The sequence below is a fragment of the Ailuropoda melanoleuca genome, chromosome 13 (assembly GCF_002007445.2).
Source record: "Ailuropoda melanoleuca isolate Jingjing chromosome 13, ASM200744v2, whole genome shotgun sequence".
Taxonomy (NCBI): Eukaryota; Metazoa; Chordata; class Mammalia; order Carnivora; family Ursidae; genus Ailuropoda; species Ailuropoda melanoleuca.
The window spans coordinates 19,458,285-19,484,153 of record NC_048230.1 but is presented as its reverse complement, the minus strand read 5'-3'; the positions used below and the strand labels follow the sequence as shown (position 1 = coordinate 19,484,153).

The 25,869-nt window shown below is 42.2% G+C and overlaps 1 protein-coding gene across 2 annotated transcripts in view; it reads right to left on the bottom strand.

Moving 5' to 3' along the window:
* Positions 1 to 25,869, bottom strand: part of CA10 (carbonic anhydrase 10) — a 487,235-nt gene that overhangs the window by 262,825 nt on the left and 198,541 nt on the right. For both annotated transcript variants that reach the window (XM_034641268.1, XM_034641267.1), the window contains exon 4: positions 17,525 to 17,667. In XM_034641268.1, coding sequence (XP_034497159.1) covers positions 17,525 to 17,667 — 143 coding nt within the window. The remainder of the gene's footprint in view (positions 1 to 17,524; positions 17,668 to 25,869) is intronic.

Genomic DNA, 25,869 nt, shown 5'->3' with positions numbered 1-25,869 from the left:
TATTTAACCTACGTTGGTTATCCGAGCCCAGATTAAATTTAGCAAGCGGCTACCAACCATTTCAGTCTGTATTTACTGGGTACCTATGATGTGCCAAATCCTATACGGCTTCAGGAATAAGCAAGATAGGCCATTAGACGTGGTTAAATATATACCAGATTATAAAACACATGAGGACTGTACCCCATGAAGACTAAGAAGCCCAGTGACCACTGATGGGGACCAGGACACGCCACCCCAAAATATGCCAGTTTGACTTAAGAATTATTTTGGGCTGAACTCATTTGGGCTCCTGACATCCCTATCTCCCTAAAAGCAGGGCCTCCCCAAAGAACTCAACTGTCACAAAGCCCTCCCCTGAAGTAACTGTAATTTCTCTTCTGGGATATTACCACACACAAACAGACGTTGTCACAAACTATCCTATCTCCCATCCAGTCTCCTAAGAGCCCATTTATCTTTCCAAAAAGTCATTTGTTTTTCTATAAGTGCCCTCTCTCTCCCTCCTTTTCCCCTAGTAAGTTAGTTACATAGATTCCCCAATCCGAACAACCCCTTTGAGTTACTCGTCTCTACCCATGTATTACTCCCATGTATTAATAGGCACCACACACACGTTAATAAACTGTTTCTCTCTTGTTAATCTGTTTTTTGTCAGCCTAATCTGCAGGGCCTCAGCTGGAGAATCTAGGGCAGAAGGAAAAAGATATTTTTTTCCAAAGCTTATCATCTACTATATGTTTCACCACGTTGAATGTAGCACCTTTTTCCTCTTTTCATGGACTAAAAAAGTACAGTAAATACTGATGGCATAAATAAAACTGACTTCAAATCACAAGCATATTATTACATGGGTACATATTATTACATGGGTATCATTACTATGGTGACATAATTTCCAGGGTCGGCTATTTCCCCGTTAAATTAAAATTAAATCGTGGAAACACTATGCGCTGGGTACAATGATGGGAGTATTCCAATAATCTGTGATTGTCACCATAGTTCTTTAATATTAACTCCACTGTATAGATCAGGAAATAGGCTCAAGGGGATAAAGTAACTTGCTTAAGGGCTGTCAGAGTCTAAGTGCATTCATTTTTTCTCTGCCTCCTGCTACCCTCATAGTTCATTTTCTGTGCTCCATATGGTACAGTCAGTAAAAAGCAAATGGCAACTGGAAAAAAAAAAAACAACCCAACATGACTGTCATTTCTCTTCTTCATAGCTAGAGAAAGAGTTTACTAACATCAGTGTCAATGATCATAAAGTGAAACGTCCTAAGCCTTAAATTTGCTTTTCAAATACCGGTATTTCAGAGGCAGATTACCTGACTCCAATACTATGCCTCAAACCTTGCACTGTATGTGCAACAAGAGGAAATATTTTCATCCATTATAAGAGGCTTGTCAGGGGAAAATATTTTCCTGATATCACACCCAAGAGAACAGCGTGTGGAGCAACATTATCATATTTTATTGAACTTTCATAGACTCCATGCAGTATAATGTATATTTTATCTTTTGAAAAGCCTTGGTAACAAAAGAATAAAATATCTATCTAAAACTCAGAGTACTTTCTAATAATGCTACATGCACATTAATAGCATTAAAAACAATTCTCCGGGCTCTGGTAGCTCACCAGTCTGTGCTAGGAATGAATATCCTTCAGTTATAGGAAGAAAACCTCAACCCTGTGGCTTTGTTCACTCTTCATGGCACAGGGCGGGTGGAAGCTAAGGGGCAGCGTAAAGGGCATCCATTCATAAAGGCTTCCTCCCCATTGGCAAGATGGGGGAGGACTGTCCTGTGCATTGGGAGTTAAGTACTAGCCTAGCTTAATTTGCATATTCTTCTAGCATCACAAGGGTATTGATTCTAGCCTCTGAGAGACAATTTACATAAAGGTTTCAGGGCATTCTCAGGAAATTGGCAAAGAGGATTTTGGAATGGACAAAGACAGTCTCAAGTAAAACAAGGAGAAAGAAACCAATTGTTGGTAGTTGGGGGACGGGAGGCTGTTTGGGATGAGGTATCCTTCTGTTGGTGACTGAGAGCTTCCCATCTGATTTCCACCAGGCACGGTCTCTCAAAGGGCTTCCAGGCAAGTCCCTGTGGTCTTGGTATAAGCTTTTCATCAGAGGCACCTATGGAATTGGAAAAACCATGCTATCTTCTAAGGACCCAAAAGCAAGTTGAGGTTTCTTCAAGGTCAGACCAGTTGGGCTTGGGATAAAGGTCTTCAGATGCTTTGGAGAAATACCTCTGTCAGGGTGGGGGTGATCACTCACGTTTCAGCAGTGCCTACAAGAGCCATGCAGAGTACTGGGGGCGGGGAGGGGGCTGGGTGGAAGGAGTGACCCCACCTGCACAGGCCGACTCCCAGGAGCACAGGTCACCCGGGACCACACAGAAGGGACGGACCTGGGAGGTTGGGGTAAGCTCCCAGCAATGGTCCTGAGAGGGGACGTGAGCCAAAAACCATTGTAATCTTAAGTCTTTGCTCTGACTATCCTATTCCCGAAATGACTTGAGAACTGAGGGTCACCTCTGAATTCCTTTCAGTCTTACCACTGGGTGTGGAGAAGAACAAACCTAAAATTTCCACCCATTATCATCATTATGATCCACAGAGAACTAAGGGCAGGCTGAGAAATGAATGGCAGGGATGTGCCAGCTTCGCCCCTGTTAAATTATGCACATCATATGAAATGACTGAAAGGATGAGTGCCCAGGAGAAACAGGGACAGGCCATTTACACTGGCCAGTCCTCTGAGGCTCATGACTTTAAAAGTTTCTCTTGATCTGCTGTGAGCCCCGTGGAACATGGAAATGTGCCTACCGGGATTTCCACTGAGCAATTCATGTTCTTTGGGGGAATACCCTACATGCAGACACACCACGGCGTGTCCTCAGCACCGAGCAAGAGAGAGAGAGCACAGCAGATGGAGGACACAGAGAAAACACTGGGAGAAAACACCCATGTCCGTGTCCTAGAAATTAAAACTGTATGTCTTTCTCCTGACTCTCTAGCTGCCAGAGCTGGTGCGGTGATGACAGTAACGATCTGGGGCATTTTATGTGGCACTTTTTTGATGAAGGATGTAGGAAAATTAACTACCCATTTAGCAATGACATTCAGTACGTGCTCTGCCACCTTGCCAGGGAGGAGAGTGGCAGCCAGGTAACAGAGGAGACCTATAGCATCACCTCGAAGAATAAATATGTATGATGCTACAGCCAAAACAAACAGGCTGCAGAGGTGCAATTAACAGGCAGAACATGGCAGGAACCCAGCACAGGGCACCACCTTCCCTCATTCTCTCAAATGACGGCAAGGAGAAGGAAATTGGCTGAAGGTCAGGGCCCTTCTGATCCCAGACCCTCTTCTTCCTAAAGCCATGCTATAACGGAAACTATTTCCCCCCTGTCCAGCGTCAGGGCAACATTCTGGAAAGGAACACAGTGTTTCAGGCAGACAAGCTGAGGTTGAAACTCAGCTCTTTTTCTTGTCTCCCCTGTAACTCTAGGTAAATTATTTAACAACTGTACATTTCGGCTTCCTGGTCTGCAAAACTGACCATCTCGGGTTGTTTGGGGAATTAAATGAGATAAAATATGTATGTGTAAACGGATGTGGTAGGTACTCAATAAATCTAGTTCCTTTCTCTCTTCCCATCTATTTGTAATTCCAGGATCTGGGGCATTTTTTTTCACTTATCTATTTATCATTTCATTCAATAAACATTTATTGAGTGCTTTCTTTGTGCCAGGCACTTTACTGCTAAACAGAATTGGTCAGCCAGGGCCATGAAAAGAAGTGGGCCAAATGAGCCCAGACTGCAGGTTGAAAGGGGCTACCCTTATTCCAGACCCTATGCCTCAGAGCTGTTGGTGCTTTAGGCATACAGCTCATGGGGGAAATGCCAGACCACATGGTAATTCGCAAGAACAACCTGTTCCTCCAAACAAATGGGCTGCAGAGATGCAAGATTTTGTTGCTCCCACTTGAATTTGCATCAGAGGACTCTGGCTGAGGTTAATTTACAACTGAAAGGTGATCAAGGTATACAGTTTTCTCTTCACTACATGGGTGCCAGTCTTTGAAAGGCAAATGAAAGGCTTTACCAAACATATGATTATGGGTGTTTGCTTAGTAACATCTGACCTTCTTCTGTCTTCACAATCCTTTGAATTTTATATTTCTAATCACTGAATGTCGCAATCCAGAACACACAGGACAGTTTGACTGTATTAGTGAAGTTACTTATTTATATATTATCTGTGATCACTTGCTTTCCTCCATTACATTCTTCCAAGTGGGTAACTTACAGTTATTAACTTTCAGGAAGCCCCTATATATCATAGCATCATACCATTAAGCCTTTTGGAAATTCATCACAAATCAGTATACAGATGACATTGATGTCTTATTGCTATTCATTCCTCCTGGGCCGTTTTTAGCAGTTCATTTTTTATATCCCTGCAGTGCTGAAATATGGCTCACTCCAGTATCTGTCCTTTTTTTAATCGCAAAAGGAAAGCTTGGCAGTTGTTGTATATTACACTCTTGAGAAAAATGCTAGTAATACTTCGAATTGATTGAACAGTGTGGACTCAAAACTGCCTGGCACAGGGCTACTTCCTCAGTCTTATTCAGTTTTTTTTTAATCATACGTTTTAGATTCAGAAACCATGAAATCATCATCACAAGGCAATGTGTTGAATAAGGATCCCTTACTTGGAAAAGCCCAGAAGCTCCTCCCCATTTCTTCCCTTTGCACCTGCAAATATGTGTATAGCATGCGTTTCCAGGGTTGCATGCTATTCTGCTGGAAACATACTACCACTGACAAGAAGCTGGGGGATGGGGTTGGGGAACTGGGGCTGTGAAATAGCCCAGGACATCCCTAGTTCTGGAGCCGTGGCAGCTTAAACTGGAAAAGTTCTTGGCGATGTCGCTTTGTAGTTGCCAGGGCATTGGGTGAAAGCTGTCCCCATATGCCAACCTTACTCTGCAAAGACATGATTAGGAGGAATGTGGGCTTGTAGAAGGCAACCAAGGAAAGTCGATGTATTAAAAGAGGAATCAGAATGAAGGTAAGGAACGTCGGAATTCCATCTCCTCATTTCTATGCTTCTCATCTCCTCCCAGTAGTGGCAACTGGGCTTGGGGAGGGTAGAGGACAGGGCAGCCCAAGTGGAATGATAGTTAAGGAGGCCACAACAGTCACTGGAGTCAGTTCCAATATGAATATTTGTAGCGAATAAAATATCCAACACTAGCTATAACAGATGCCTTTGGCGATCCACTCAGATCCCCTTTTCTGGGAGATGGCGAAGTTCTCTCAGCTTCTCTGAGTGTTGGCTGCAATCAACTCACCCTCCTCCTGGGAACTGCCCTTGGCCTATAAGAACTGTGTGCACTGATAAATATTTATCAACCAGCTCTCTAGGGGGAAAAAAGGCCCTGTTGTGTAGCATTGGCAGATTTCTTTGGTACAAACACACCTACCATGGGGATTTCAAGTTACCAACTTGATATCACTGAATGTAGAGGTGGGGAGAGATGTTCGGATGGGCTCTGGAAAGCCAGTGCAGGCGAGCTTCTCGAATACACCACTGCTCAAGAGCCTCCTTGTCTGGGAACACCAGGGAGGTTACACCCCCTTTAGGCTGCCTCCCTGGCCCCTAGGGGCGAGGGAAGGCTGCTAGAACAGTGGTGCCATTCACTCTCAAGAGCTCGCTTGTGGGATCAGGCTCCAGCTGGACTCCAGTTGGACTCCCACCTTTGCTGGACTTCCCCGCCCTGCTTCCCAGACTCCTCTGCAGCTCTCACTTGAGAAGCCTTCTCCAGCTCTCACTTGAGAAGCCTTCTCCAGCAATTCATCTGTCCAAGACTGCATCTCAGGCCCTACAAACTTGGGCTTGGGGAAGCATCAGACTCTGAAGGGGTGATGTGACACTTAACCGGAACGGATCATTTTGCCCAAATCTTATTCTTTGGAGTCTCTCAAGCTCAAAATAAATAATTTGGGAGTCATCAAGCACTGAGCTGATTTCTATATTCAAGCCTACCTAGCACACGAGCACTGAATGGTAAACTGAATGGTAACATGCTCTATGTACTGCATAATCCCTTCTATCCCAGCACAAGCCATGCATGTTGCTCCTAGTGAGAAATCAGTGAAAATAGCTACTTGGCTTAAGAAAAAGTAGCTTTCTCTCAACTAAAATATATATATATATTTTTTTTCTGAATATTTCAGAGGAAAATGCAAATTAGGAAAAATCTCTGCTCCATAGAATTTGATGGGATGCATATTTGTGATATGAAGGTGGGAGAAAATATTTTCAGGCAGGTGAGATGCTGCTAGTTTGACAGGTTTCCATTGACTCTGACACACCAAACTGTGTGGGCGTGTATGTTTTCACTTCTCGGTAAAAATGAGATCGTGCACCTTCATCACATGATATCATACGTAAACATGTTTTGTATATATGGTCAGAGCATGTGGGTTTCACGGCTAAGGGCCAGAAATGACTAACGTTATATTCTGTCACATCCGTTGAAGATCTTAGTAAACACAGAAAAGAATCTGTTCAGAACACGAAGTAGGCAACATTAGCAACATGTCTTACTGAATCGACACTGGCTTATTGTATGAAAGAAACAGATGCTAGGCTGAACGAGCTAATCTCTTAACATTTTTTATTTACCTTTTTAATAAAAATGGTATATATTTAAGGTGTGCAACATGAGGATTTGATATACACATGCACTGTTAAATGACTACTACAGTCAAACTAACATATCCATTTACTCAGAGTCAGCACTTTCTCATTGTTGGTGAAAGCACCTGAAATCTACTGTCTGCAAATTTCTAGTATTCAATAGGGCATTCTTTTTTTTTTTTTTAAGATTTTATTTATTTATTCGACAGAGATAGAGACAGCCAGCGAGAGAGGGAACACAAGCAGGGGGAGTGGGAGAGGAAGAAGCAGGTTCATAGCGGAGGAGCCTGATGTGGGGCTCGATCCCATAACGCCGGGATCACGCCCTGAGCCGAAGGCAGACGCTTAACTGCTGTGCCACCCAGGCACCCCATCAATAGGGCATTCTTAATTATCATCACTAGGTCTACATTAGATCTCTCTACTTACTCATCCACTCATCCTATGAAACTACAACACTGGGGCGGGAGGTGGGGAAATGGAAAAATAAACTGGCTACTCTTAACTTTTCATACAGTTTAGATCTTGGCCCTAACGTAGATTAGAATGCCTACATTTTCAAATGATAAAAACATGAGATATTGGAAAGAAATGGATTATTTTAATTATTCTCAATCCTTCAGGAAACAATAATAAAGTTATTTCTCTATGACATTAAATTTTCATAAGAAAAATTGGGGCACCTGGGTGGCTCAGTCGGTTAAGTTTCTGACTCTTGATTTCAGCTCAGGTCATGGTCTCAGGCTCTTGGATTAAGCCCTGCATCAGGCTCCACACTCATCAGGGAATCTGCATATTCTCTCCCTCTGTCCCTTTCCCCACTCAGTCTTTCTCTCTCTCTCTCTAAAATAAATAAATAAATCTTTAAAAAATAAATTTCATAAGAAAAATTAAAAGTCTGATAGTTGCTCAGATGTTCAATTGTTTATGATGCATAGGCCCCCCCCAATCATACTTTTTATTCTAGTTTTCCAGTTTTAATGTAGCTCTTTTGTTTCAAAAAAGCAGAACTTAGAAGAAAATTTGTATTTTCTTAAGTCCTTCACACAGAATCTACTTAATTTTTCCCCCTGAAATGATGGGGAAATTATTATCATTTTTATTTTCAGACCAAAGATACCTGGCTTCTAGGCAGCAATGGCCGTTTAACTGGACTCAAAGTCTCTGAAGTTCAGGTAGGGAGAGCCTGGCTGGTTTATGCAGCCAAATGACCAGACATAAAAGGGGAAGATTGGCCGATTTCAGAGGCTTCGTGAAGAGAATGCACAACCGATATCAGATTTTTAATATCAAAATTCAGAACTCTTGGGTATATGACTGTTTCTGTATCGTCCAGGTGTTCTGCCAGTTTTATCTTCTTGACTGATGGAGACATTTGTTCTAATGCCAGAGAGGTAACACAAGCTGGGAGAAGTCTGTAAAAATTAGGTCGTGTTTTTCCCTTTTCTCCTGCTCTTCTCTTTCATTTTTAGATGAATGGCAAGAGAGGTATATGTGAATAAGACATTTTGTCACCTATTTGAAAGGGCAGTTAATTCGTAAAATGCCTGTTGGTTTCATCTGCAGAATCAAATACCCAGACAACAGAGATGGTACCATGTGACTGACACTTAGCGCCTGTGAAATTCCCAGAGGAATTCATCTGCCTCTAAATTCATTAGATTTCTTGAGTTAATTTCCCTCATACTCTCTCACAAAAATTGTGCTCAGTCCTCAGATAACTTGAACTTTATTTAAGTGTTGGCACCAAAATCATAGAATTGTCAATCCTTCTAAAATGTGTGGAAGGGGCATACCTACCTACCCTCATGCAGAAGAGAGGAGGCACGGGTTCCTCGGTCATACGAACCCCAGGCCAGAAGGAAGGAGGGAGGAAAAGAAAGGGGGGACAAAGGAATGGAGCAAGGTGAATGGGAGAAAGGAGACAGGGAAGGGGAGAAAAAGGCAGGAGAGCAAGTCGAAGTGACTGAGAAAAAATGAAGAGGGAGGAAAGGAAGAGAGAGAGATAGAGACAGAGACTAAGAAGCAGGAAGGGAAAGCAAAGTCTTTTCTAATATTCACCAGAGGAAGAAAGAAAGACACAGAACTAAATATAATTATAAAATACTAAAGCCAACATCTGGGTGTTTCCTTCAAAGGCTTGCCTAATGACTGCGTTGATTTTCTGGGCGATGTCAAGAGGGACACATTACAAGCAACTGCTGAGACTGTGAGCAGTAATCCCGAGCCCAGCTCTAAGCTAGGCGACAGTGCCTGAGAGCTTGATGCCAACCTCAGATCGCCTTTGCTCTGAGCCCATCCCAACTTAGCACACGGCATCAGTCTCTCACATTTTGCTTATCTTTCATCAGGAGGCACTGAAACCTTCCACTGCCTGCAAATGCTCTGCTCTGTGCATAAACACAATTACCTTGGCCTCGTTTCTTTATCTTTAATCAATGCCCTTTCTTGTAACATTCATTTTGCCCTGGATCCTCCAGTCTAGTGACTCAGAGCAAAATATCCTAAAGGAGAAAGAGTCCTGTATCCAACACTGAGGAGTAATTTCGATAGAGGATGAGAAAGAGGAAAAGGCAGGTTTCTTCCAAACCCATGCGACGGCTTTAAAGGGAGTTCTCCTTTGGGAGTTAAATCCTCATTCCGGGGTCAGCCTCAAACAAACGTATTCTGTGTGCCCATCTAACCATTGTCCATAGAGTTTCCAGATTGGAAGGGGGATTCCAGGCCAGGTCAAAGCTCTCCTCTGATGCTTGAGATGGTTCTAGAGTTGCAGGTGGACTTCAGTGACTGCCGGAGCTCTTTTTGTGCTGGGGTTCTCAATGAAACACATGGAAGTCATTCTCCCTTCACATGGCTTGAGTTCTTATTTTGAAATAAAGTCTGGTTCATGCCATTTCCAAACACCAGTGCTAGTTTTCCGTGTCTGAGGCTGCTTAGGACAGGTATAATTAGAAGGCACCTGTAATTATGCTTTAAAATGTCGTCCTTTCAGATAGAGAATTGAATACAGAATGTACAGAATGCCTGATTTTTCTCATCCCTATTTTGTTCCTCTTTTTCCGCGTTTCACTTTGGCAACAGCTTTTCCATTAGTTATTCTAACCATCAGCATTGAGGGATCTGACTGCAATATCCCAGGTACTCTCTTCTCACTGAAGGTTATTATAGGACAATGACCTCACTTACGGATAGTACCTTATGTACTATGTAATTAGGTTGATTTCGTCTCTTGGCATCTTCCTGTGTTATTTACTCATGCCGATCACATTATCCATTAACTTCCTCTACTTTTTCCACATGTAGTGATGTACAACAATTCCAAGCTCAGTGGATCTGTGCAGCTATTTATAAAGATGGGCCTGAGAGGAAAGCTTTACTTTTATGCCTACTGAATTTCAAACTTTTGGATAGGGGTTGTTGGCAAGGTGGTTCTGGATTCGTATTCTGCTATCCACTTCACCTCTCAGCATACATGTTACGATTCTAAAGTGAATATTAGTTTCTTTGTTGGAGAAACTCCAGTGGGATTAAGTTGTGTTTTCTTGCTAATGGCCACAACATCTCTGATGGCAGCTGCCATGGTCTGAAAGTTTATATATTCAAATCCTAATCCCTAAGGGGGTGGTATTAAGAGGTGGGGCCTTGGGGGGGGATTAGGTCATAAGGGCAGGGCCCTCCTGATTCAGATTGGTGCCCCTAGAAAAGATGCCCCACAGAGCTCCCTGGCTGCTCACACCACGTGAGGACTCGGCAAGAAGTCACCGGCTGTGAATGAGGACGTGGACCCTCACCAGAATGTGACCATGCCCCTGCCTCGAGCTTGGACTTCCCAGCCTCCAAAACTGTGAGAAGTAAATGTCCATTCTTTAGAAGCCACGCCATCAGTGACAGTTTGGTACAGCAGCCAGAAGGGACAAAGACAGTAGCTAACAATTGTGGCACATCTCCTGTCTGCCAGCCGCTCGAATTATCACCTGCCTACTAAGCACGTTACTCCGTGTAATTCCCTCCACCACACCCCTGCAAGGTGGGTACAATCATGATCTCTCTTCTACTGAGGAGGGAACTGAAGCTCAGAGAGGTTAGGCTTCTCGTGCCTGGGTGGTTAGTGGTAAAACCTAAAATTCCAAACCCAGAGCAGAACACCTGTGGGTATCTACCCGCCCCCCCCCGCAACGAAGGTCTATATTGTCTTAATGTTCCTGCTTCCTCTAACTGTAACTTTAAAAGACCTTCTCGTTCTGCCACCCTAAACTCATTCTGGACCTTATTCTCCCTGAAACGATTTTCACAGGTTCCTTCCACTTTCATCCTCCTTTTTGGCCATAAAGCTCTTTCTCTCACATCTTGTCCCCGCCATTTAAAAACATAATTTTTGGCAAAACTCCCTGTGCAGTCACACCTGTAGCCTTAGCTCCTACCAATTCCTTTTTTTGGGGGGGGGGTATCCTCATTTGTAATTGTATTACCATAATTTCGTTTTCAAGAGCTTCTCATTCCTCTGGAGTTACCTTCCATGAGTCAGAGAGACCACAGCTACTTTATCATATTTAAAAAATCTGCCTTTTGAAGGATTTAGGATCCATGTCTGAAAATGCTTATCAGCATTATTATTATTATTATTATTATTGTTTTACTTTGGCTACCATATTTTCTAAGATAATACATCCACTTTCTTCCAGAATTTTACTGTCCATTCCATATCACTGAACTGCCTTTCCTTGTTGGTTAGAATTAGATTCAAATAAAGAGACCCTTTATGGCTGCCTTCTGAGAAAGGATATTGTCAGGATGACAAGTCAAGAAATTTACCAAACCACAAAATAAAAATGAGTAAGAATTACATTCACTTCTTCATCAGCTCTTAGAGATTTACTCTATCCCACAAGCACACGTAAAATTATATGTGTCATTTCCATACCAGAGCTTCAGTATAAAAAGACCTGTGGTACTTAAAGATAGCTAATGAATTCCAAATGGGAAAGAATACTTATCTATGAAAGTTTAATATCAGTTCCCCAATAAAAACCAGCACCACAGTAACACATGTAGACAGCGAAATGGGTCTATCCTTACAATTTTCTTCAATCCTTCATACGTGGCGCCAGAACGTCTAACATTTGAAGACCCTTTTGCAAATCGTATTTCATTCTGCCTACCTGTCCTTGTTAGCTCACATTCTAGCACCTCCATAAAGCCTGGTTCAGCCAACCCAACTTCTTACCACCATTTAATATTAATGTCAAAATGATTGATCGGCTAATTAATCATTTCACTGCTTCCCTAGGTTCTCTTTCACTATTATCTCAAATAGTTATTTAAATCAGTTACCGTGATTTAACTTCTGTATATCTATATTTTCTCCCCTAATATATTGTGAAGTCCTTGAAGGAACATAAATGCCTTCCTCATAAAAGATTTCTTAGCATAGCAATGTAGACACTGCAATGATTAATTGTGGTCAACTAAATGTTGCTATCAGGTTCATGGGGGAAATTTAAAAATAGAGAAGTGATAAGATTTTAGGCATCCAACCAATTCACAGTCATTATTTTTTTCAACATATTTCGACCATGTTTCAGGAAAAGTACAATAACCGAAAATCAGTTTCTAATGACAGATTCTATTGATGGCAAGGTTACTTTTCATCATGGGACTTTCTCATATTTTTCCCACCTTGAGTCAACGCAATTTTTCACTAATTCCATATAAACCTTTAGTTCGGTAATCAAAGATAATCTTGGTTCAGTTCAAATCAACCAGCCCCATCATAGATAACCTAGGGATATAAAATGAAAATATGAAAGCACATTTATCGTGAGGAGCCCTTGATCTAAGATGGGGAGACGAGGCAAGTAAGACTAGCATACTATAGGCCAAGGTTCAGATCCTAAATAAAATGCAAGCAAGTTACTTAAGGAGGCAAATGAAGAGGGAGTTCACCAGTCACTAAAGACATCAAGATGAGCGCCATGGCGGAGGGAGCACTGGTGCCACAGAGACTGAATAATAAAAAGGTAGGGATGGGGAGTGCTGAAGTACAGAGTTATGTCAGGGGAAGGGTTACACTGTGGCCAGGGAAAGGTGAGATAGAGTCAATTAGGAAAAAAGTATTACAGTCTCACTGGGAACAAAGGGTAGGCATAACATGTAAGAGGAATAAGGCTCTGGAGGGGAGATTTGGGGCCATATTGCAGGGACTATGAATGCCAGGTTGAGACATTTATGCTTAACTTTATAGGTAATGATGAGTTTTATTACCTCATATTCATTTAATGGGAAATGTGCAAATGGTCATGTAGATAAAGGGTATAGCCTTGTGTTGGATGTCTTCGGTTTGCCCCTTCAAATCTACTTTCACCTCATCCTGTGGCCTCGAGGCTGGCTTATGTAGGCTGAATCAACAATCTTGTCTTGGTCTCTGACTTCTCCCCAGAGGGAGCCTGACTTCTCCCCAGAGGGTGGAGAGGAGTGCAGCTGGGGTCTTTCGTCCTCAGCTCCATCCCTGCGGTTGCATGAGCTGGCAACCAATCTCCTTGAAAGGCTCATCTCACATTCTGGAAGTCAGAGGTCAAAAATCAGTTTTGTGGGGCTACAATCCAGGTTTAAGCAGGGCTGTGTTCCTTCTGGAGATTCTAGGGAAGAATCTTCTTTGCCCTTTTCCAGCTTCTTGAAGCTGCCCACATTCTTTTGGCTCATGGCAACACATCACTCTGACCTCTGATGCTTGTGTCACATCTCCTTCTCTGCTTTGGACTCTCCTGCCTCTGTCTGTTCTTTATATGAACCCTGTGATTACGGTGGGTCCATCGGGATAATAGAGGATGATCTACCCATTTTAAGATGCTTAACTTAATCATATCTTCAAGATAGCTTTTGCTCATGTAAGATAACATATTTACAAGTACTGGGGATTAGTACAGATATATTTTTAGGGGAGGGCATTATTCCATCTACCATATTTTCCAACCCTGAGTATATTTTTGCCTAAAATAAAAGGATGAATTAAAAATCTAGATATGTTTTTCAGATTATTAAATTAATGCAAGCTTGTTATAGAAAGTCTAGTTCTGCTTTAGGAAAGTAGAAAGAAACAATATTACTCTAAACCCTGGTCTCTTTTCTATGCATAGCATGAACACTTTTTAAGCAAATTGGGATCATTAGGTGAATGACTTTAGATGCTACCTTTTACACTTAACATATCATGAGCCCTGCTCATGTCACTAACTCCTGAGATGTCCATTTTATTAAAAGAGCTAAAAGATGAGGAAGGATGCCAGAACTGATTTTTGGTTAAAATGGTAGGATCAGCAAGTGACTTTAGACTCAGTTTTAATATGCTTTTTCTTCTTTTAGATATTTCAGATCAGCAGAGAGGTTATCTACAAACCACATCTCTTCCGAATGCTAACCTCACCTCTTAATCCAGAAACCCTCCAGCACCCACCTGTATCAGAGAATGCTCCAGGCAAATATCTAGAGGAACTATTAGACCCCAAAAGGATCAAGCCAGGCCATTCATAGTTTGCTATTCAGTAACACTGTTATTTTCAAATTACCAAGAAGCTTACTTTGGTGAATAGCACCCAAAAATTAATACACAAACACATAATGTACACTCACTTTGGTGCGAGGAAAAAGACAAGGAAGGTAAAATATATGTGAATCTGTACAAGTCCATTGACTACCAAGGGTCTCCACCTTTAAAACAGTCAATCAGGCTTGAACTGAGCTTAAAATACCAGTTGTATCAGAATCCAATTTCCCACATACAGGGGTTTTAAATGATCTGAGACCATGAAGGAATAATTATTTCCACCTGCTTACTCTAATTCCTGAGTTCACTTAGGAATTTTAGCTTTCTCTAAAATAGATTAACTCCAAGATTTAAAAAAAAAACTGTTTAGACTATTCAGAGTCAAGGTAAATGGGGTCAAAGGTGGGAGACTGATTCCAAGTTAAGATTCTTATGACCATATGCAACCCAACCTTAAGTGAGTATTGTTTGAAAAGCCCAGTTATTTTAAATTTTTCCCATAAGAGTCCTATGTGTCAAATATGAACTGGGTGAAAAAAAAACCACACACAGACAAAAAACACTCTCTTTCAAGGAAAAAAAAACCCACAAATATTGCTTAAGAATTACCACTGAAAAGAAGCAACCTAAAAAGTAAAAGAGATACCATTATTCAAGTATAATGAATATACTCTGTTATATCTAAGGCACAATATGTTTTGATTGTCATCTAACAATTATTATTCTTTGTATTCTTGCATTCAGGTTGAATTTCAGCCTTGCTGATGCTAAGATAAGCTCTTAATTCATGATTTGAGCCCCATGCCGGGTCAGACACATTAAAATGAACGCAGTAACACAAGTCAGAGATTGCAACAAGGCTATTCCATGGGTTTGGGTATAAGGTACACTGAAACATGAGCAGGAACCGTGCTCATGGATAAGAATAGGACATAAAACACATAATGACTGGGATGCATTTAACATGCTGATACCCAGCAGATCTCAGACTTCACAATGTGGCACCGTGCCCGCATTCTACAAAACCTCCCAGTCTTACAGGGTGGTCTTTAAACCCTTCTGATTTGGATACACATTTCTTCAAGGCAAAACTAAACTCACAGCAGTGATGTGAATACTCGCTTCCAAAATAAGTCTCCGACTCATTAGACACCACCTTTAAAAAGCTGGCAAATGTGATTTAGCTATTGTCTATCACATTGAGACATTTCATTACCAGTTAGTTTATCCTCCTACCATCTATATTTTATTTTCCACCTTTTGCTAATGCAAAGGAAACCATCAGACAGTTCTCAGCTCTTCAAACAGCTGACAACACAAATCCAAACTCCAGTGCATTTGAAAATGGATTTGGATCAGGTACACTTTTGTGAATTGGAAATATGAAAAAAAAATCACTGTCAACAACAACAAAAATACCAAACCAAAACATATAAGTGCTTTTTAACAACAGGCTATCTCCCCATCTCACCTTTCCCAAAAAATTTTAGGGAGAAGCTGTCTTGAATTAGTTATTTTTTTTTCTTTCACATCAATATTTTCCTCTAATATGGGCTGATGGAAAAGTGAAAATTATGTGTCCATTATTTGCGTTAGCTCACCACCTTTCCCAACCCATGTCCAACAGACTCTACCTAAAAATGCTTCAATTGCTTCCCATAACTCAGGAAAAAGATCCACTTCCTTAGCACAGCCTCTAGATTTGGCCCCATCTTCCTTTTCCATCCTTACCTCCCGCCTCCTCCTCTCTGGTCTCTGTGCTTCAGTCTTGCTGGTCATCTTTCAGCTGATTTCTGGAACTCAGGTACCAACCCTCATTCTGCATTTTTACTGCTTCTCCCTTTGTCTAGAATACAATTATTCCCTCCATCGCCCTCTCCAAGAAGGAAAGAATGATCGAAAAGTCAAAACTGCAACTTGCCCTTTCTGAATACTGGTCAGTGAGCCTGTCCATGCTCATGACTTGAAGGAGAGAAGTGTATGTAGAACCCATGTCAGGTTCCCTTTAGAGTGTATAAAAATCAAACTTCAAATGGAATGATAATTTGGATAGGTTAATTTCTATGGAATCAGAGCAATAAACTTCATGACCTACATAGGACTTTTCTAGAAAAATGTTTCTCAAGTCATATTTAAAATAGCACACAAACACTACATAGAGAAATAGTCTCAATCACGGGCAATGCCTTTTAAAACCTGCTTTGTGACCTGAGTTGAAGTCACTAACATCTCCGAGATAAGTCATTAGACTTTGGGTCTGTTTGGTTGGTTTTCCGGTGATAGTTATATCAAAGGAAAAAATACATTCCAATATATCAGGAGGGGAAAACCTTTCTTACAAACTCCATGGTAGGTAAGGCAAACAGACTGCATGAGTAGAGAGCAGAGCCCAAGGAACGCAAACCCTGGAGAATCAGCTGCCAGCAGTAACAAAAGTTGTCCATAATTTTAATCCCAATTTCTTGGACACAAATGATTTTCCATTCCTTTTGGGTTCACAATAACTAAATCACCTTCAAACACAATTTTCTGTGTGTGTGTATTTCCCACCTTCAACAAACTACTCGACAGTAAAAGGCAGCCAAAAAGAAATTAACCCACAAGAGAAATACTAGAGCCCAGCGACGAGAAGACCCCATGGGCCTTGTGCCTTTCCACAAATTAAGGAGGAGCGCATCATGGAGGGAGGTGAGAGAAGGAAGGATGCTGGTGGGAGAATCACAAAGCATAGCTCAGCATTTCTGGGCAGGAGCTAGGATTCTTAGCCAGCCAAGATGCCCCTAGAAAGTTTCATTATTGATTTTCTTATAAATCATCTAAGGTGATTTTTGTTTGTTTTCCCTTCTAAGATGATAAATGTCTGATTTTACTTTTGTTAAAACAATTTTTTCCACACTTTGTTGAGGTTAAAAGAAGCCCCAGTAAAGAGGCTTCTGAGAGGAGGGATTTTCCCAGCATGATAATGTATGGGGAGCAACATTGCTTTCTGACCTTCATGGGGTACCAAAGGATAGGGCCTCAGGCAATCTCCAGGGGGTACGAAGTAATTAGAAGCACGAGGGTTTGACTAGCTAGGGAGAGAAAGCACAATTTAGACATAATTATGTTGGCTGGCAGTAGGCCTGAGGTCTGTGATTTTACTCCTAGATGGAAAGACAAACTCATCACAGAGATGGAGACTGGAAGACTAGCTTTCAGAATCAGCATCTTCCGGTGTCCTCAGCTTCACAAGGGAAGCAACATGGCTGCTTACCTTCCTGCCCCCAGTGTTGATGCGAAGGGGGGTCAGAAAGGGGTCGAAGATCATGTGACTGGTCTCTATGTTGACTGGCGACTGCCGTTTCCCCACAGAGCAAAGATTCCAAGCTGAGTTCACCAATCCCCAGAAAGAAGGAACTAGAAACAAAAAGAAATTGCAGAATTAGTCTGGGTGGAAGGTTCAAGAAACAATGCAAAAAGAGCCTTGGCACCAAAGTGGTGACATCAGAGAGAGCCACCCAATGTTTCCCAGTCATAGAGACCCTTGGGTATTACTAGGGTATTTTCCTGGCCTAGATCTTGGTCAATTTCTCTTTTACCTTTGGATTTTCTTGTCTTAGACCCACTCATCTTGGGGCCTCTTTGATGAGTACAGTTAGCAACAATGCCTTAACGGGAGGATGAAATAGTCCACCCACATCATCTCTTGAAGTACACCAAATATTTAGTAATTCCTGAGCTGATGCTCTGATTTTCTGTGTGGTAGGAACGATATGGGAATCAGCCTTGTTCTATACAGAAGGTATTTAAAGCTTTTCAAAGAAAGTAGCATTTGACATATACAAGGTGTTATTCTGTGGGTTGTCAAAACCAAACTGAGGGATTGAATGATTTTATGACCCCCAATCAATGCCAGACAGGAGCGTGGCAAAATGACCTTGTCTTTGTTTAATCCAGCACTGTGTCGCTAACCTAAGGTACCAGCAGCTCAAGGATGTGTTCATTTGACAGGCAGGGAAAAATGACATGGTGTACCGGGTGCAAATATCCAAAGGGGAATCGTCTACTCATCCTCTCTGTCACATTAAAACATCTATGAAAATAAATTTCTATGGCAATTTCCAGTTATCTTCTGTTTAAGAAAGTTAGCAGCGCAGGGGGAGCCAATTACTAATTTTATGGCAGTGAAGATCACAGACCATATCTTCAGGCCTTTCCTGCCTGACCCCCACCATCCCCCTCAGTATTTCCACTGAGGCTCTGGATCCATGTGTCCAGTACGTGGTCATGAGCTTACGTGGTCATCATTCACTCATCCATCCACAGTGTCCATGAACAATACAGTGAGCTTCTGTTGCACGTCCAGCCCTAGGCTGGGCTGAATTTTGAGTAAGGCACATACATATAAGAATGATTAGCACACGGCGGGGGGGGGGCAAGAGTGGAAGGTTGCATAAAGAGCGGAGTGGGTTATGAATCCCTAGGTGAGGGCACCGAACCCTGACACAGTGGAAGTGGAGTTAGAGATTGATCCCTAGAGAAGATGAACCTAACAGTCAAGTCACAACCCTCCCAAATGCACCTGTCATCTCAGGAACTCAAATTTAAGTCAGCCATCATTCCTTCTCATGTCACAGATGGAGAAAACTGAGGCAAGAGAGGAGTAATGCAAACACCTGCCAAAGGTACTCTATAAAACACCCATAATTCAGGAGAAGAATCAGGTTGGATGGTATGTCTAGTACCATTGAAACCCAAAATTCTACCAACCTTTTATTTGTTATAGGCTGTTGTTGGGCAAAAACAAGTTCCTCAGATTCTTTCAACACCAAAATAAGGGGGGCTCCCTTGTGAAATATGGCAAATACTTAATTTGGCTTAAACCATGGCAATAAGTCCATTGGGTGGTTCCACTCCTTTTAGTTTCAAGAGTTTGAATTGGTTTTCCATCTCTGATTTTCAAATGGCAGCCATGGGTAGAGTTATAAAGGGAGAAAGGAGAAAGAGAAGCGGGGGGTGGGGGGTAGAAAGAAGAGAGGAACCTGTACATGTGTTCCTTGGCCCTTTCATTTCCCATAAGTTATTTAAGTTATGTTATTCTTGCAAGTCACTGAACATCTTTAGAAGGTAGCATGCCCCTGCCAAATGATAATATTTAGGGAAGCTCTTGAATTAAACATGTATTTTTAAAAATATAAACTTCTGTCTCCTCTAAACTGCTATTTTTGAATCACTGACAATCCTATGCTTATTCCTCAATCATTTCCAGTTTGTTATGCAAATAAAGCCCCCATCCGTGCCTGCTCCTACCCATCTTTGTCCGTGAAGCACATAAACGCGGGAGATGTGAAGATGCCGGGGGTATGGCCATGGCACTGCCCCAGATTTGCTGTGGGACTTTAGATAGACCAGTTATCTTTTGGGCTTTGGTTTGGTCTCTAGAGCCTGTGTCGTAGGCTGAATAATGGTCCACCTTCAAAGACGTTCATATCCTATGATGTTACCTTCCATAGTAAATGGTAGTGTGCAGAAGTAATGAAGTTAAGGATACTGAGATGAGGGGATTATCCTTGATTGTCTAAGTGGAACCAATGTAATCCCAAGGGTCTTTTTTAAGAGAGGTGTAGGAGGATCAGACATCAAGAAGAGATCTCGGGGTAGAAAGAGAGGGCAGAAGATTTTGGTGTTGAAGATGGAGGAAGGGGATATAAGCCAAGGTGACCTCTAGAAGCTGGAATGGGTGCAGCAACGGATTCTCCCCCCTTGAGCCTCCAGAAGGAATACTGGCATCCTGACCCTGATTTTTAACCCCCCAAGGTTCATTTTGGGCTTCTCACACCCAGAACTATAAGATCATAAATTTGTGGTGTGTTAAGTCACTCAGTTGTAGTTACTTGTTACAGCCACAACAGGAAACTCATACAGCCCCCTCCGATCTTTACAACTCTGTGAGACCGTCCCTCTTTGCCAGCTGGGCCATCTATGATGTCTGGGGGGTTCCCCTGGAAGGCAGCTGCATAACAAATGTAGTCAGAACTAAGTTGCGAGTTGCATTTCATTTATTCCCATGAAAATCATCACCAAAAATAATTCCAACCCTATAAATGGGTTTCAAGACTGCTAATCGATGGCAACACGGGGAGGCAGATGCTGTGGCATCTTACTAATAAACTTCACACCCTAAAAGCACCCCCACAAAAACACAAACAACAAAGACTTTATGCGAACATCTGCCTTTGCTTTTATTGGGCATGCCATTCTTTATGACAAACCGTTCCAGGGTTTTATATTCCCACTTCACTACTGAGGCCTCTGTGTCTGGTTCCAACCACCTGCTCACACAATGGAGGAACAGCTGAGAGCCACTCGCCCCTGTTCAGCAGCTCCACTCCTGCAGGGGCATCTAAGTTTGCTCACTACCAGACTGCTCATTTTCAAATCAGCCGTGAATTCGTCATCCTTCAGAAATAGAAGCCACCTTACAGGTCGTCAGGCCTAAACACATACATGAAATTAAGGCTTTACTGGCAGAGGGTAAAGTCCTTCCTTCCCATCAGGCTCCACAGGAGGACAGATGACCGTAGCCAAGGGGTTTCAGGGTTAAGTGTTGCCTTGGCCATTGTGAGACTCTGCTCCCATTTCTCTTTCGGCAAATCAAAAGTAACACCAGTGCCTATTTTCCAGTTAAAATAAATTTCAAGTGCAAAGGTTCAAACCAACCTGCTTTGAACATCAACCATTGCAAACAAAATTAGGATTTTTAAAAAGCCATAATGATGGCTGTTTTAGATGTAAAGGCTTTAATCCAGGCAAGAGAGGATGTGCTAGGGTTTCCTCTGCAGGGCTCTCCAGGAGATCTAATGGGAGGGACTGCTCATGACGAGCAGCTCCACGGGTTGGTGTCCTGGGGCCAGCCAAGCTGGGGGAAGGTTCTAGTCCAGACGAAAGAAGCCAGTGTTTTTCAAATCCGTGTTAAGTGTTGGGACAATAATGAGGGTGTCAAAACTAGTCTAGGGAACTTAGGGGCCAAAAGGACCAGACTCAGATGTCTGCAAATGTGGTGTGATCTAGGTTCCAGGGAAATGCATTAGGAGGAAGCCTCTTGAAACAGGAGGGCATGGAGACTCCATGCAGATTTCACCTGCACAGCAAGGCTGGACATGGGAACGAAGGTTTCAAGATTTACAGTAAGAAACTTTCCCTCCGGATTTGTGCAGAACATTATCCCCAGGATTCTGACATGTACCTAGTCTCCATGTTCTTGACCCTTCAGGTTGATAACACCCCATGTCACCCCTGGGAGCAGAGGTGGCATCGCAGGATGTTATAGCGCTGCTTTCACTTCCAAATTTAGAGAATCGCTGTTGAATTATTTTTCTCTTCGTTTCCATGACTATCCCGATAAGTCAAATTTTTAAGCGCGCTGTCATTTTTTAAAAGCATCAGTTATTACGGCTTATTGGCTAATGCTGTGTCTTTCTCTAGCTCGACTGGTGCAACGTATTGTTAAGAAAAGCCCCGCAAATGTAAATAAAGTCAAACTGAGTGAGAGTCACTCTAACAGATTAATGGACAACTGGCCTGAAATTGTTTGAATGGCATCATCCCTGGCATACTTTTCCCACAACCTCTAATTTACATATAAACTAGAACACACAACAGACCTGGATATTTTCGCAAATTAATTTTCTCAAAGCCCAAACAATGGCTCTAAACGGCTGCATCGCAGCTATGTGCTGTTTTGCCAAAACATCTCCCCCATGGCAATGCTGTATTGTTACCATCAACTACAAATCCCAAACAGTCTCTTGGCTCTGGGTCCAGTGAGCTATGAAAGACGCCCAGTGACTGGGATTTCAGCTGCTTAAAATATGAGCCTTGGAAAACCCAAAGCAAAACCTATCAGCCGCTTGTTCAAAACCAGTGAACCAAAAAAAGCCCCAGTTTAGTTTATTAACACATCATGGTAACCCCCATACAAAAACGGAAAAGTTCTCACCAAAACAAGAAACAGATCGGGACGGCAAGGAACCAGAGGACTCAGGTCTGATATTGAGAGTTAAAATTTGGCATGGGGCTTTCTTTTTTCTTTTTTTTTAATCCTAGAATTGATGCCCCAGAGTCCATCTGAGCTCTCACGCATCCTCTCTGTTCATGTGTCCTGAATTTTCATTTCTTGTCTCAGCAGAATTTGCAGAGACCATGCTGTTGTGGGCAGGGAGTTCGGCACTGGGAATTAATTCACGCAGCTTACATGAATTTGCTAAGTCCTATGGGAGCAAGACAAACTCACTTAAAAAGTGTTTACTGACAGCCTATGACATGCCAGGCAGCATGAATTCATGCAGCAAATATTTGCTGAGGACCTATTATGTGTCAGGCCCTGCTATCAGTTCCGGGTAGTTCAGCAGTCAATGAAAACAGTTCCTACTCCCAGGGATCTTGCAGTCTAGCAGGGAATATGGGAGATATTGTTTATCTCCACACTTGCATGCGTTTATCTGTGTAGTTAACACTTCTGGTCAGCACACTGTAGAGACAATCAAGATGGCCAATGTACTGGGGCACCTGGGTGGCTCAGTTGGTTAAGTGTCTGCCTTTGGCTGGGGTCATGATCCCAGGGTCCTGGGATCAAGCTCCATGTCGTCGTTGGGCTTCTTGTCCCCCTCCTCTGCCCCTCCCCCAACTTGTGCTATCTCTTGTTCACTCTCTCTCTCTCTAAAATAAATAAATAAAAATCTAAAAAAAAAAAATAGAGGGCAATGGATTATAGAATAAAGCATGGATGGGGAGATAGCCTAGAATGGTCAGGGATACTGTCTCTGGAAGTGACATCTAATAGCCGTGGAAGAATTGAGAGGAGTCGTGCCTAAAGAGTGGCAGGGAAAAGTGCGTCCAAGGCAGAGGAGTGGAGCTGGTCTTGGCAAAGAAGAGCCTGATGTGTTGAAGGAACCAAGAGGAAGCCAGTTAACTTGAACCTGACGGACCAGATGGGAGAAAAAGTGAGAGGAGATGAGGTTGGCTGGGTAGACAAGGGACCGATGTTTCAGGGCTCTGCTGACCACAGCGAGGAGTTTGTACTTTAATGTATTAGAAAGCCATGGAGAGTTTTAGGCACAGGGAGTACCATGAACTGATTGATGAATTAAAAGCATGTATCTGCCTTGGCTGGAATACAGCCAAGAGTGAGCGTGATTATCCTTAGAGTAGTTTGAGTGGGAAAAGAATAGGTTCCCAAGCAACAGTTGGGTTTTTACGTGAATTTAATCCTATTGCTTTGGATTTGTTTAAATTCTATCTCAAAGGCAGAACTGATTGAATGTTCTAAAAACTATTCTCTTCAACATATGTGCCAATAAAATAGCATTTTTCCTAGGATCCAATGAGTGCTTTACAAGTCACCATTCAAAACAAGGAATATTTTCATGAAGAGACTCCGCTAAGGCAATCTTTTCTTGCTTTCAAGCAATAAACTAAGTCCCCAACTTTTTGGCCAAAGGAAAGCAAATGAAAGATGGGAAAATGAATGCTGGCATAAAACATACCTCTGGTGAATTCAATCCTACAAATAAAGCCTTCCACTTCAATATAGCAATCTCTACTTTAGGGTTATAAAGCCCATGAATACATTTTAAATAAGAACTCATATCTTTCCCTTGCTCTTTTCCTCACCAATGCTGATTTACTGTCCCTTTCCCTATTCTCAACTGTAATAAATCTCCACTTTGAGCCATTATTAATAAGCATGTTTAAAATACCCACTGCTGCAGGCTTTTGGCCCCTTTCCGATTTCAGATTTATTTCATAGGAGGAATCGCGTTTGAATAACTCTTTTGCTTCCGGATTCTTCTCCGATTGCTCATCCTCTGATTCATATTTCATAAAGGGCATCTAACGAGGGCTTCCCATTCTCTCACTTGGGGACCTCTCAGGGGTTGCAAAGTAACCTACTTAACACATAATCATTAAGTTGTGCATTCATCTGCAAATTAATGAAACATCTCCACTGAGATTTAAAAAAAAAGTGCCCCCACTCTTAAGGACACTCCATATGGTGGGAAGATAGGCACACTAACAAATAGTTATAATAAAACACGGTAAGTGTTATAATTAAGGTGTGTGCATGTTATAGCTTAAATGCAGAGAAGGGAGTAAACTGACTGACCCTTTCCTCAGGTGCTAGGGTAAGCCTTTCTACTAGAGGGGATATTGGGGTTCAGCCTGCAAGTATGACTAGAGGCTGCAAGCCACAAAAGTCTTAGAGCTAGTTAAAAGCCGAAGGTTCTTCCTCACACAGAGAAACTTGCCATTCCTGCACCCAAGATGCACTATTACTAGAATCGGAGTAGCTATTATGCAGAGAGAGAATTTAAGCCTCTGGGTCTTCTAATGTCTCTGATTTGGGGGGAAATATCATGAGCTACGATATCCTCACCATGGAACCTTGAGTAGGTGGCTAAACTTCTGTAGTCTTAGTTCCTCCATTTGTAAAATGGCAGTGATGGTTCCTTCACAGAGGTGCTGGAAAGATTCAGTGGGCACATGTTTATCAAAGGGCTAGCATTATGTGGTTTTTATAATAAGTATTCCATGAGGGTTGGAGAAGGGGTTCAGTGAGGGGATCCTGGAGGACAATGTGGCCACTGACACTGGTTCCACCAATACAACATTCCAGAAAAGGAAAAGGTGAGGGATCCAGGCAAGAGGGGGAGGAGAGGCAGCTTTCCGATGCCCACACAGCCCAACCTGGATTCAGAGAGGGGAGCTGTCTAGATCATAGGATTGACCACTTCATTTCACACCCTGAATGTGCCATGTGCAATTATTTCTCGAATCCATAACTCTCAATGTCTGGATGAATGGGGGGAGTGAGAAGTGATATGAATCATCATGGCCAGTGTTTTTAACTCCAATGACTACCATTTTTATTTAGCTTTTGGAGGGTGTTGGATTAATTGTAAAGCACCTTCATACCACCTGTTCGTGGTTGGTTCCAATGTGGGAACTGGCTTGCATTTCCGAAAACATATCACCTGAGGGTGAAGAGAAAGGAAGGAAGAGGGGGTTTGCATTTGCTGAACATGCACCATAATCTCTGTGCCATGAACCTGATCATATCTCATCTTGCTAATCCTCTCTACAGCTCTGTGAGATACTATTATCATTATTTTATAGATGAAAAAAGTAAGACTTAGAGAGGCTATGTGACTTTCCAAGGTCTCCTGGCTAGTGACTAGAATTTGAGATCAGTTCCTTTCTTCAGAGCAAACAAACAACCTGACAAAATTACGCATGTGTGGGAGCATGCGAAGTGATACATGAGTGTGTAGATCAAGGGGTAATTATCTCCCTCTTCTTCCTTCCAGGGACACCTTGAGGTAATCCGTGTGAACACTTTGTCAGGCATCTTTCACAAAGCTCACATACACACACCCAAATACAAATCCATATCTTTAGAGAGGTTCTATTTGTAAAACTACCTATTTATTTATTTATTTATTGCCCATATTAGCAGGGGCAGGGGCAGGCAGGGGCAGGGGCAGAAAAAAAAAAAAAAAAAAAAAAAAAAAAAAAAAAAAAAAAAAAAAAAAAAAAAAAAAAAAAAAAAATCATGACCTG